Source organism: Arachis hypogaea, chromosome 6 (genome assembly GCF_003086295.3).
Source record: "Arachis hypogaea cultivar Tifrunner chromosome 6, arahy.Tifrunner.gnm2.J5K5, whole genome shotgun sequence".
Classification (NCBI taxonomy): Eukaryota; Viridiplantae; Streptophyta; class Magnoliopsida; order Fabales; family Fabaceae; genus Arachis; species Arachis hypogaea.
The window spans coordinates 108,569,803-108,583,791 of record NC_092041.1 but is presented as its reverse complement, the minus strand read 5'-3'; the positions used below and the strand labels follow the sequence as shown (position 1 = coordinate 108,583,791).

The following is a 13,989-nucleotide window of genomic DNA, read 5'->3' as shown; positions in this document are numbered from 1 at the left end:
ATGAGTTGAACCCGGCCCAAACCGGGCCCAAGACCCAACATATATAAGCTCATTTAATGAGCTTTGAACTCATTTTTCCAGCCCTAGGAGAGAGAGGGCCGCATTTTAAGAGAGAAGGGAGAAGGAAGGGGGTGACACGATTCACCTCCAGTGTAGTCAAGTACATACGACTATTCAAGAGATCTCGAAAGACATCTGTTGATGAACTCAAGAACTCCAAGCTTTTCTCCAAACTCAAGAAATTTTTCTTCTTGGCTTCGCTCAGTTTGGCCTCTGTAGTTTCTCCTCCAGCCTTTAACTTAGAAACCTCACACTAGGCCATCGGTACTTTCCCTCAAGAACCTAGTCCTGGGCCAAGACCGGCTCTACCTTTCTCGCAGTGGCAGCAGCTTAAAGAAGGCTCTGATACGTCCACCTCGCTTAGGCATCCAGGTCTTCTTCACAGAACAAGTTCTCCGTGCCCGGCAGCAATTGAGAATCGATGAAGAAGCCTGTGTCAAAATTTTTCTCTATCACAGTGAAGATATGCGCTGGGATAGAATTGGATTTCCTTCTCGGGGTTAGGGACTATGACCACCTCCTCCTCCTTAACCCGATCACCCAAAGAATGCTCCGCCATCACTGATTTGCCATGGTCAACCCTGCCAGTAGCACTGTGCACGAGGACGGGGCTGGATTGAGGCTGAGATTCAACCTCCGGTTCGTCGGGTTGGGGGATCTTGGTCTGAGGGCTGGGGGAATCGGAGCCGTCATCATCCCCCTCAGGGAAAGAAGTGAGTCATCAAATGACTTAGGCAGGTGTTCCCAGCATCCATTCCAACTACAGGAAAAAAATAAAACCAAGTTATGAAGTCGCTAATTAAACAATGATATGAAAAACCAGGAAAACGGGAGAATGACAATAGAAAGAATGTGTTTATCTACACAATCTTGACCGGCTTTCCAGTCACCCATTAAGAGATGAGGATTACGGGGGTTAGAGCCAAATATTGCTAGAGATCACCCCCTATGAGGACAGAAGCAAGACGAATGCGCCTGTCGTGAACCTCACGACTTGCGTATTAGGTGAACTATTCTGGCTCAGCCCAATAGCTGAAGGTCCACCGAGCAGACCCGCTCTTCATCCGTATGGTGTGACGCCCTGCACGTACTATAATCTCCTCAACGGATCTTGCTATCTGGCGAAAGTTTTTAACGGGTTGGGCTTGACACGAGGAGGACCCACCCAAGAAAATAGGAATAAAGGAGAGGAACATATCCCTCTCTCAAGGTACGTCACTACAATCCTAATTAACTGCTTCATCGTACGAACTCTTACTTTAACATTGGAGTGTCTTTACAAGTGGCTCCACCTGCTGACTAACCGATGACATACTAGCTCGATTCCTCACCTCAGCTCCCGCATTTAGGTCGTAATCTTCACTTCTAACAATTTCTCCTCCACCGGTTTAACGAACTATCGAACACAAGTCTAATCTGATACGGACAAATAAAAATTGTCGTAGCTAAAAAATTGGATTTGGATTTAAAAAATTGGTCGAAAATTAGTGAATTGAACGAATCAAAACCTTGTTTTATGTTTAAAAAAGAAAAGAAAGAACCAAACCAAAAAATATCAAATAACAAAAGTAGAAGATTGTTTTATGTTAAAACAAACAAAACGAAAAAATATCTCAAATAACCAAACGTTACCTTTGAAGAGGATTTTTATTTCTCAAAAAATTGAAGAATCTAGAGGAGAAAAAGAAATGGTTAAAAACATGAGAAATAATTTGAATCATACCTAAAACCTTTTTCTAACATCATAATGAACTTGGAAAGCTTATCAAGTGTTTAGAGTTTAGATTTGTAAGAGCGTATAGACATTAGTTCTTGATTATATAAAAGTTAACTTTAATTTAAAAAATATAAATATAAAAAATAAAAGATAAAATTTCAAAAGCAATCACACAGTAATATGTGCTAATTTGGCTTATATTTGTCTACATTTAGTTTCAATAAGTATTAAAATTTTTACTATATCAAACCGTGTTATAAAATATTTAAAACAGTTTTTTCAAACTCCCTAAGATATATTGATATAAGATATTTTAATATTCGTTTCATAAGTCTTTTCAAGTTAAATTTTTCACTCAAATCACATACATAAAAAAACTTTTGATATTTTTCTCTCAAAAAAATAATATATCTATCTTTTGCAAATAAAAAAAGAAATCATAACGGCGACAATCAACTTTTTCTTATTTCATAGGGTATCTGTATATAATTTTACAGCCATGTTGAGGGATTATTCATGGCATACACTTTCCTCTTACGGCCATTTTGGGGATTATTATTCATGGCATACACTCTCCCCTTGGGTGTTGTATCTCTATATCCAAAACCACACTCATTAGACAACAGTACATTCATATAGATTGAAAAAGTTGAAAAAAGGGAGGAGAGTAAAACTTAGCCTGAAACTAAGTATTACTTTTGCATGGATTAAAAGAACATTCAAATAAAAGAGTATATACTCAAATAGGTTCCTAAAGAAGTTTTCGTTCTCAAAAAAATTTTATTACATTGAAATCTCTGAACTTAAGAAAAATAAAACATATAAGTTTTTACGTTATTTAGATATATTTTTTCTTAGACAAATAAATTTTAAAAAATGTGACAAAAACACTTATTATATATCTTACTTTTATAAAGTTTAAAGATCTTAACGTAATAAAAATTTTTTGGGAACGAAAATATCCACCTGTTTATGTATATACTCAAAATAAAAAGAGGAAGCAGCAAGAAGTATTATTGCTGTGCTTTGAATGGCTGATATTTCTTGAGATCTTGAGCAAGGCCTTGGATGGAACCAGCAGCGGAGATAATAGAAACAATCAAGCAAACCCAACTCAAGATCTTGAGCCAAACCCAAGTGAAGGAAAACCTCTCCATCTTTGACTGCTTAATGTACATCTCAATTGGGAAGTAAACGGTTAATGGCCAGAAAGAGAGTGATCCAATGAGGCCCAAGAAGTCATTGAAGAATGGGAATATCATAGCTACCACTGCTGTGATTATGACGTATGTTGTTCTCCATAAAACTCTGAACAAGTTCACGTTTAAGCTTCCCAAAACGGGAACGTTCAAAGAATGCTCTGTGTTTATGATTTTGCTTTCTGGCCATCTTGATTTGCTTGAGTTCTCTACGAATCCGAATATGGGTTGCACGAACACCTGCCCATGCAAAATAATCATTATGATGGATACAACGCTCTATAACTCACTTTTAAGAAAATGTGGCTAAAAGCATTCATTTATGGTGGAAACTCGGTATAATCAACTTCACGTGAAGTCGAATTTTCACTTTAATTTATAAGTCACGATTTTAAATTGTTATGAGTAAATAAATACTTAGGTTTAGCTAATATATGTCCTAAGAATACATGATAAATTTATTATTAATAAAAAAATTTAAATATTTTCATTTGATGGATGTAAAATAAATGCATTAAAAACTTAAATTTTTTATATTTTCAACAAAAAAAAATTTCATTTATAAATTTAACATGTATTTTTAGAGCACAATATAAATAAATCCTAAATATTTTTTATGAGAAGATATTTATGACATTTTTATCGAAATAAATGCCAAATTATCAATAATTAAATGCCATGCATGGAAAATAACAAGTTAAATTAGCAATAAAAAATTTACATGTAGTTATTTGTATATAAAGTTAATAATTAAAAATTATTAGATGATAATTTAGTCAAATATATTAAATTATCTAATAATTTTTATGTAGTTTTTACATAAAAATAAATAAAAGTAAATATTTTTCTAAATTTATAATAAGTATATAGATACAAAAGAAGATATATACACTACCTTTTATATATCTCTTTATCTTTGGTATTAAAAGTGGTCAATGAAGAATAATGACTATATTATCATCTTATTAAAAATTATAAATATAATAATAAAAATAATTATTTTTAACATTAGATAATTAAGTAAGTATAGCATGATTTTAATATGTTAAATTATTACCTGGTATGCCCCAATTAGGTGAATAGCTATGCAGATATTGGCAAAGTCAATTAGCCAAAAGGGCTCATAGAAACCGAAGCCTGTGAGGAAATTTCCTGGAGCATCATTTCCAAATGCAGCATAACCTAAGGTCCCACATAGCACATAGAATAGTGTTGTTGTTAAAATGCCAATCAAACTTGCTCTCTTCATTACTCTGTTCTCCGGAGGGCTTGATTTCAGGGTATCCTGCAACAGTAATTAATTAAATTGATCATTCTTAGAACTTGCTTAGTTTGTGTTTTTAATTTTAGTATTTTTAATTTTTGGAATTGTATAAAATAAAAAATTGAGGAATAAAAATAAAAAACAAAAGTTTATTGTTTTTGTAAAATAAAAAAATAAAAGTACTGAAAATAAAATTAAAAGACATTTTCTCAAATCAAATAAATCATTAGAGAGGCTCTCCACCGTAATAAGTATGTAACTATTGACGATGAATAAAATGTTTGAGTTCAACAAATAAATTGATCTTTTAAAATTATTATTTTTTCTAAATTTTAAATTCTAAATTATAGGATTAAAAAGTAGTTTTATAATAAAAAATTAACTAATGTTAATTCATTAAAAATTAGTTCTTTATATAATTTTATTTTACTGTCACATCACTATAAATGAGTTATTCCGCCACCATTAATAAACAATGCGGCATTTTATTCTAAAAAGTGTGACTTTTGAAGAAAATGCTACAATTTCTACGGAAAGGCCACGCTTCACCATCGTGGCTTATAATAAATTCTTGGTCTATGGTCTATTAGTTATAGGGAATGGAACCTAATTCTCTCAAATTATTTTTTTCTCTCTCTCACATTTATTTGTTTCTTACACAATTTTATAAAAGTAATTTTAAAATGATGATTTATAGAGAATGGAACCTAATTCTCTCAAATTATTTTTTTACAAATTTTTTAACAGTGAACTATATTTTTTTATGTTTATTTGTTAAAATAAAAAAACAACTAAAGAAACACGTTAATCGCTAGTTAATAATTATGAGAAATATTAGAACACTATTAAAATTTATTATTATTTATTATTAATTAATTATTAATATTTAAAAATGTGAGATAAAATATATTATTAAATTATTAAATTAAAAAATTAGATTTATAATTAAAAATAATGGTTAAAATAATAAATTTTAAAATTTTTTTAGCATTTCTTTAATTATAATAAGGAACACTGTGTTGGGACAAAATTTGCCTTTGGCATCTTTCCTATAGATAACTATTATCTTTCCAGTACCCAAGGAAAATAAACTAGAGATGGATAAAAGAGTGAAGATGACAAAGAATCCTAGGTTTTGATCTGATAAGAATATATACCAATTGTCTTTATTTGATTTTGATGGATCAGAACTGGAGAAGTTCATCATCACTTCATCATACTTGGGTAAGGTTCATTTAATCAACGAAAGTATATATGGACATTATATTTAATAAACAATCATGCAAAATGTATATTAAAATTAATTACTAATATAAAATATATATTTAAATAAAATAAATTATACATATATTTATACTTAATATTTTTGTTTAACAAAATATATATATCTCACATACCAACAAAGCAATTATTTGTCTTATTTGTTTGGGTATTTGTTCTAACTTCTACACGATCAGTTCAAATGTTACAACAACCCTAATACAAAAATATAGAAATGTCGTTTTCCTACTCATTTAGGTGGATAAATTCTTTATTATTAGAAACGTCTAATTCAAGGTAAGATTCTACGTTATCTCTATATACTCCTTGCAATAGGATCATAAAACTTGTTTTACTGGATTTATTTAAAGTTTAAAAAATTAAAATAATGTTATATTATATAATGAATATTATTGTCTTATTTTAAAAATAAATTAGATCAAATTTTTGACCGAGTGGACAACGTGGGGTCAATGGACAACATTAGTTCACACTTCTCATGAAATAATCATGCAGGAGAATACGGAATCTATAGACTATAATAATATTAAAAGAAAAAGAAAATATAAAATATAATAATATTACAACAAAAGAACAGTGGTCAAAATCAGTAGTTAGTTGCTTGTTGAATCCAATTTTAATTAAGTAGGTCATCATGCATTTAATTTCAACCAATGTTGTCTTAACTAATAATATTAGGGTAATGTTAGTTAAACAATGACTATCTTAAATAACATGAACAATCACTAATCAAATAAAAATACACTATATCCTAATTTAATATTATTAATTAAATTTATTCTTTTAACCCTATTAATTCACAGTGTTCACACATTATTTAAAAAAAATTGTTAATTACCTATACTTTTTCATAATATTATTTGTCCTTTGTTTAAGTTCTAGCATGCATCACGTTACGTTGAATTAGATTCTCCTGAAGAAAAACTTGGGCCCATTTTTAATTTCTCACCTTTGTCACAATATTGAATTACAAAATACGATAAAAAAATATTGAATTACATAATATCATTATCACTAGCAGTGTAGCACTATGTGTAGTATTCGGGTATAGCTTCTTCCATAAATACACGTAACGTAAGGTTTCCAACTATCCAACACGCTTTAATACAATACAGATAATATAAATCTATACCTTAACAAATATAAGTTTATTGAATGATTTTATTATTGTTTTTCCAAATTTATCCAATAATAACAAATATATATGATCTTCATGGACAATTTTCCAATATATTTTCACTTTATTTTAATAGTAACTTATTATTAAAGTGATCTAATAAGTAATAATAATAATAATTGAATTTTACAGGTTAATGTACATATAATAAATTGTGTATTGCATTGTGATATTACTAAAAAAAATTAATTTTAAAAAATTGCTTAAATTTTTTTCTAAACCAATAAATCTAATTGATTGGTCTGAAAATTTTTACGCTATCAGTCAATTAAAATTAAGCTCACAAATAAATAAGTAAAAGAAATAAATATTGTTGCTTGCCTGTATCTCAATAAGCACATTAGAAAAAGCATAAGCGAAGGCAATGTCACCAATAGCCTGAAACATCCTCCAAACCTTCTCTGTTGCTGTAACATCCACCCCAACTTCCACCCCTGTTAGTGATGTCCGTACATGATTACTACCACCTGAAACACATTCCAAAATTACATTCATCTAAATACATAAGTAATGATTCCTTTATAAAATATATTATTAAATTATTTTTCTAAAAAATTTAGATTAATAAAAAAAAATACATAAATAATTATATTTTTAATATTAGAGCAAAAGTCTCTTTTAGAATTGTTTGATTTTTTTAATGTTTTTTATGCTAAATTAAATTCTTTTTTTTTAATTTAACAAGAATCCAATTCTAAGGTACTGTAACTGAGATTGAGACTCATTATTAGTTTAAAACTAAAATTTCAATATTGATATATCAAATTTCAGTTTTTTCAATATTTTCATAAAGTAAGAACAGACTGAAATTTTAATAATATTTTTTTTAAATATTTTTATTTAATTTTTTAAATTTTAATTCTATCTCTCAATCTTTATATTTATCTTAAACCAAATATAATACTTAGACATAATTTAATTCAATACATTTATATTTTATACCAAATATAATATAGATACTTAATTTAATCTCAGCCTCAATATATTAATCTTTGCGTGCCTTTAATATCAATCTCCATTCCAAATGTAGTTTAGACGTTTTAATCATAAAATTAATTTTTTAAAAAACATAAACCGAGCATAAATAGTTATATTTCTAACATAATAAATAATAACAGAAAAGTATAATCTTATTATATATGCTTGCCTGCGACTTTGGCTATAGAGAGGCCGAGGCCGATTGAAGAATAAGCGAAGGACATAACTGCTGCAACAATGGAGAGCCATGAGAGCTTATGGAAGTTTGGTATTTGGCTAAGAACAATTTGGATGCACGCAAAAATTATCATAAAAGGGTTGTTTGATATGTAGCACTTGTCTTCATGTCCATGTTTGTGAAAGCAGTTCGATCTTTTTACCGCCCTGAAATAATGTATGATGTCACATGATACGTATGTCAAGTATATAATTAATTTAAGCGCTTAATTTCTTCTTTAAATTAATAATAAAGTCAAAAGTTGTTGATGAAACTTACACCATACTAATTGATGCAGTTATAGTGTAGCCAATGGTTACACCTACAAGGTTTATGTATTGAGCCAATCCACAAAACTGAAATTTCCTTCCTCCTGTGAAGGATACACATAATTTAACAAATTAGAGATGCATCACTAGCTACTATAGTAGTTAGGAATTCATTGTTCAACAGATTAAGAAGAGAGAACTATTAATTGATTGTTTGATTAAAAAAATTGTTTTCATTTTTTTTTACTAAATAATAAAGTAAAGTGATTAAAGCATTTTCTGAAAAGATGAATGTTTTTATCAAAATAAAATAATATTTGATATATTCGAGAAAAAGTTCTAAAACTTCTCAACTATACTCAAAAGAGCTGCTTTGTTGAATACCTCCAACCAAAAAAAAAAAAAACTTAAATAGAAGCAAGTACAATTTAAATTAAAAATAGTACTAGAAAATTCATTTTTTTCGATTAACATAAGTTAATTTTTTTAAATTTGTTTTGTTTTTCTTAAATTATAAAAATCTTAAATCATAAATAATGAATTTTAAATTTTATATTCTTTAAAAAATAAAAATTTATTAAATTTTAAAAAATTAATTAATATTAACTAATTAAAAAGAAATAATATTATCAAAATTTATTATTTTTTACTATTAATATTAAAAAATAGGTTAAAATATGTCATTCGATTACTAAACTAAAAAAATTAAGTTAATAGCTAGACACAAAAAATAATAAATTCTGACGATACTCCAACATTTCTCAATTAAAAATTAATTTTTTATACTTTCTCTTAAATTAAAAACTCAAATTATTAATAATATTTAACTTTAACACGATGAATGACTGGAAAGACTTTTAGTAAAACAAATAATACTTTTACATTTAATAATATATATTATGTTTTTCTTTTTCCCTTATGGTGGTTGTTACCTAAGGAAGCTTTGACAACATGAGAGTAAGTGTAGTTGCGATTGCCATGAACAGGGTCTGGGGTGCGATAGCAATCAGCAAGAAGAGTGGAAGTGAAATATGTTATAAAAGAAAACGCAAACAGCACCGCCGGACCGGCTATCCAACCCATCTGCGCTATCGCCCATGCAAGCGACAGAACTCCAGATCCAATCACTGCTGTTATTATGTGCGCGCTCGCCGTTATCCATGTCCCTGAAATCCATACCAAAAAATAAATCCATCTTTTTGAGTTTTTTAGAATTTTTTTTATAGGCCTTCTTTTTTATTTTGTTTGCATTTTGTTGGATTTAATCAGAATTGAATTCTAATTTTTTTTCAAAAACTTAAAGTAATAGGAAGAGATATATGAATAATTACATCTCTAGTAAATAATAATTGTGCTGCATAAAAAACTTATTTTTAATAATTCAACTCATTTTAGTATATATGAACCATTCTACCTGTTCTTTTAATTCGTCCGTCGTCATCAAAGTTTTTGCCTGCATCTCCAAAAGCTTCCGGTGTTTCTATATACATGCTGTTCTTCTCAGATGCAGTTGCCATCTTCAATTCCTTTCCTCTGATCTCTCTTGTTTCTTAGTATCGCAATGGAAAAGATCAGGGGCAGAAAGAACTCTATTCTGAAAATATAGTAAAAGGAAAACTATGATAGTTTGAGAAGTAGAAAAGAGAGTGACTTCTTAAATAGAGAAAAATGAGAGAATAAGAGAATATACAGTCAAAGTGGGCGGAAAATGATGCGTCGCTTGGGCGGCACATGTAATTCAGAATTTACTGAAAAAGTTTTTTTACACAATCCAAACATTTATTATCAATTGCATGTCATTAATTTTTCATTAGTTTATAAATGGCAATATTCAATATATAGTTGCGAAGTCGACACTAATATGAATACAAAATACGAATTTAAACTCTGTTAATTAATTTAGGTTTGAATTCTTGTGTTGTAACAAACGATTTTGATCTGCCATGAATTAGTTATCAAATACGCATCAATTAATTTTTTACTTTATCATTTACCAATTTTTTTATTTTAAAAAAGGAAAAGTACAAGGAGACAACAAAAATACTAAATAATATAAACAATGAATATATTAGATGTTCAATTCAATAGGTATGCAGATGATTATGTTGATTATTCTTAATTGAATGATTATTTTTTTTATTCGATTTACTCATGTACAGTTAACTATGGTTGGATGTTTAATTTACTAGGTGTATAGGTAATTAAGAAAAGTCTAGGAAGCCAGCAACTTCATTAAATTCTGGTCAGCATAAAGTTACTGACCTCCTAACACTCTTCTAGATAATTATCCTAGTATTAAAATTCAGGAAGTAATTTGGGGATGAAATATTTTTATACTTTATTGAATCAATTCTAGAACTTATTGTTCACATTATTTAAAAAAGTTATTGTCTACTTAGTAAAAATATTTATAAAATCATAAACTACAAAATTTGACATGTTAAAAAACATATATATAGATGAAATTTAATTTTTTGTAATATATATATATATATATATAATATAATATAATATAAAGTAATTTTTAATATTTTATTGATATTAAAATATAAATTATTATTTTTAATTATATAAAATATTTAAAATGATTTTTTATTTTAATAAATAATAATATATATTATTTTTAAATTTATTTTAAAAATACGTATTAAGTAGAATAAAATTGAATTTATAAATATAAAAAATATAGTTTTATTTTTTTCAAAAATATAGTAAAAGAAAGTGTCTTGTAAAAAATGCATACAACAGCTTAGTGAAATGTACAAGCTCCATAGTTCGGTACAAAAAGTCGATTATTAGATAAAGGGCAAATAAAAAATGCAGAGTAGAGTTAAATGGCAAAAGAAAATTGAAAAGGTGATAATGGGCAGAGTTAGGAGCTAAAATTCAGATAATTGAAGGGTTGAAGGCGAGGGATTTCTTAGTATGGTTATGAACCATTGAAGGTGGCAAATAATTCTGGTTTGGGTGTGGACCCCACACATACTTCTTTGTGAATTTTGGTTTAACTCCATCCATTTGGAAAATTGATTCTATTTTAGCTACTGATTGATTATGGGTTTTATTTTTCTAGCCACTACGCAAATGGCCCTGCCTTTCTACTTTGATTCCCTCATATTGGATAAAAAGAATAATAACTTCATTTAAATATCTAAGAGTAGCTGTGTTAAGGAAGATTTTTCAGAAAAAAAAAATAAAATATGGGTTGTCTATAAAATTTTTAAAATGTTTAAAATTATTATTATAATTTAATTGATTTAATTTTATCTTTGATATTTTAAATAAATTTCATTTTTATTATTACTATTAAATTTTAACCATTAATAGTTATTCAATTTTTTTTACAATTTTTTCTTTTATCATAATCTCTTATTTTAATCCAAATCATACGTCACTTTCATTATCTTCGTCGAGAAAAGTTTAAGGATAAAAAAATTATTATTTTTGGCAAATACTTTTAGTTATTGGTTTAATTTTTTTAGTATAATAATCCAATAACATAATTTTAGTTCATATTTTTAAATAGAATAAATTATTATTTTTGCTCATAAATATTTTTAATGCGGACAAACTTATTCACAAAAAATTAAAACTAAAGTTGTACTAATAAAAGATAGAATTCAAATAATAAAACTATCTAAACATTATAAAATTATTCAAAATTTTTAAATTACTCATTTTTCTAATCTAATTTATTCCCAAATTTTCACTTATATGCTCTTCCTATCCCACCCTACTTAGCCTGTAACCACCACATCTTCCCACCTCTAACCCAAACAAATTGCAAAAAGAGTTCAAGTAGTGAATTTTATGATGCAATATTTCTTCTTCTCTTCCCACAATCTCATTTTTTTCCAATCCATTTCAACTCATCAAAACAAAATTCATGCCAAGATAAAAATCAAAACTAATAGCACCTCAAAAATAAGATCAACCACATGATAGTGATTAGTCTCTGCTACTCCTAATCATTCTCTTATTCTTTTCACAATTTTATCTATGTATCCCACCTCCTCTACTAATAAAACTGTGAAAAAAAAAAAAGAAAAGATAAAATTTTTTTATTGTGTTTTTGTAATTTGAGAGAAAAATATTATCCATTTATACTAATTACTAAATTGATTTCGAATTTTAAAATAAGCTAAAACAACCAGAATCTCTAAATATTTCTAGCAGAGAAAGATAAGTATAATTAACTTAAAAAAAATAAACATAACAAATTTTGTTTCTAGAAAAAAAGATAAGATAACAAATAAAAATAAAATAAGAATTTAATATGCTCCCGCAAGCTGGTGGATGAAAAATGTCAATAATCCACAACTTGGATAAGTTTCGATGAAATGGTTGAGGAAGATACATGCGGTACGGTGATGCAAAAACATAAAAGGAGATGTTGTGTTTAAGGGAGAAAGAGCAAGCTTCAGAGAGCGCGTAGAGCGATAAGAGTGATCTTCAGATGGCGCGTAGAGAGTGATAAGAAAGAGGGTGGCAGGGCGCATAGAGCACGATAAGAGAGATGCAGGGTGCGTAGAGTGCGATAAGAGTGCAGATAGAACTGCTAAAATAGAATGCAGACAGAATTGCCAGAAGAACGCGCAGACGAAGCTGCCGGAAGAAAGCACAGACGAAATTGTGAGAAAGAAGCGCAGATAAGAGAGAGGGCATGTATAGTAAAGCGCGATAAGGAAGAGGGGAGGGGGTGCATAGAGCGCGATAATTTGGGTCCATTAGTATCAGAAGGATAAGATGAAAAGGATGCATTATTTGGTGATGTGAGAAAGTATCAAATCAGTAGCAATAACGGAAATATTTTATTGGTAATAAAGAAGCACGGTGATTTCTCACCATAAAGATGATAGCTTATGTATCCTCTTCAAGGAGTATACCATGACTCTGATACCATAATAAAACTGTGAAAGAATAAGAAGAAAAAAGATGAAAATTTTTTATTGTGTTATTGTTGTGGTTTGAGAGAACAATGCCAGATTAGAAATGGTAAACGATCTCATCGAGGGAGTATGACTCTGTGGAGAGAGGATTGGTGTTGAAGGGGATGTAGCAGGTTGAGAAGAAGTTGTCGTTGGTGTTGTTGTTGCGAGTTTCGTCATGGATATTTTTGTCGGCTGGGCGACATTGCTTTGAGGAGAGGGCTGATAGAGGAGGAGCTATGATTAGTTGTGAGGGGATGGTGAGGTAGAATAGGTGATGGGCTGATGGCAAACTAGCAGTGGCTACAGATTGTGGTGGGAAGAAGATGTGGGTGAAAATTTGAGATTAGGTTATGTTAGAAAAAAGAGTAATTTAAAAATTTTGAATTATTTTGTAGTATTTGATCTTAGTATGTTATCAATTGAATTTCATCTTTTTATGGGTATAACTTTAGTTTTAATTTTTTTTTGAATAATTTTGTCAATGTTTAAAACATTTGTGGATAAAAATGATAGTTTACTCATTTTAAATATTACTAACTAACTACTAGTTAAAAATAATAAATTCAAATGGGGGTATTTTTTTTATTGACATTTATGTTTTTAAGTTAATATAAAATAAATAAATAATTAACTTAAAAATAGTAAATAATTTAATATTTTCAATTTATGTAGATATATGAAATACTACTAATTCAAATCTTTTTAATTTGATTTAGTACTAAAAGACCTAAATTAAATTTATTGAATTTAATTTATATAGATATATAAATAAAGTCATACATATAACGCTAGTTGTTTTGAAACTTTCGTGTAATATTAATATGTGTTTGGTTTATGTATATATGTTACCCTTAGCCTCATCTTTCAAATAAAAAATAAATAAACTTCATTGCTAT

The 13,989-nt window shown here is 28.4% G+C and overlaps 1 protein-coding gene across 1 annotated transcript; it reads right to left on the bottom strand.

The window, feature by feature from the left end:
• Nucleotides 1-2,217: 2,217 nt before the first annotated feature.
• Nucleotides 2,218-9,865, bottom strand: LOC112755556 (amino acid permease 6). The gene is made up of 7 exons (XM_025803725.3): nt 9,577-9,865; nt 9,095-9,328; nt 8,173-8,266; nt 7,846-8,060; nt 7,020-7,165; nt 4,034-4,261; nt 2,218-3,216 (listed from the first exon to the last, which is right to left on the bottom strand). Exons 1-7 carry the CDS (start codon nt 9,677-9,679, stop codon nt 2,791-2,793), a joined length of 1,446 nt encoding a protein of 481 aa, XP_025659510.1. The 5' UTR covers nt 9,680-9,865; the 3' UTR covers nt 2,218-2,790.
• Between the last annotated feature and the right edge of the window lie 4,124 nt (nt 9,866-13,989).

What these genes read in the sequence shown, in the direction of transcription:
- LOC112755556 (XM_025803725.3), bottom strand. Translation starts at nt 9,679, where the DNA reads ATGGCAACTGCATCTGAGAAGAACAGCATGTATATAGAAACACCGGAA. An exon ending in TGTTGTCAAAGCTTCCTTAG is followed by an intron (nt 8,267 to 9,094) that starts GTAACAACCACC and finishes TATCCTTCACAG; the next exon opens with GAGGAAGGAAATTTCAGTTT. An exon ending in ACCTAATTGGGGCATACCAG is followed by an intron (nt 3,217 to 4,033) that starts GTAATAATTTAA and finishes TTGCATGGGCAG; the next exon opens with GTGTTCGTGCAACCCATATT.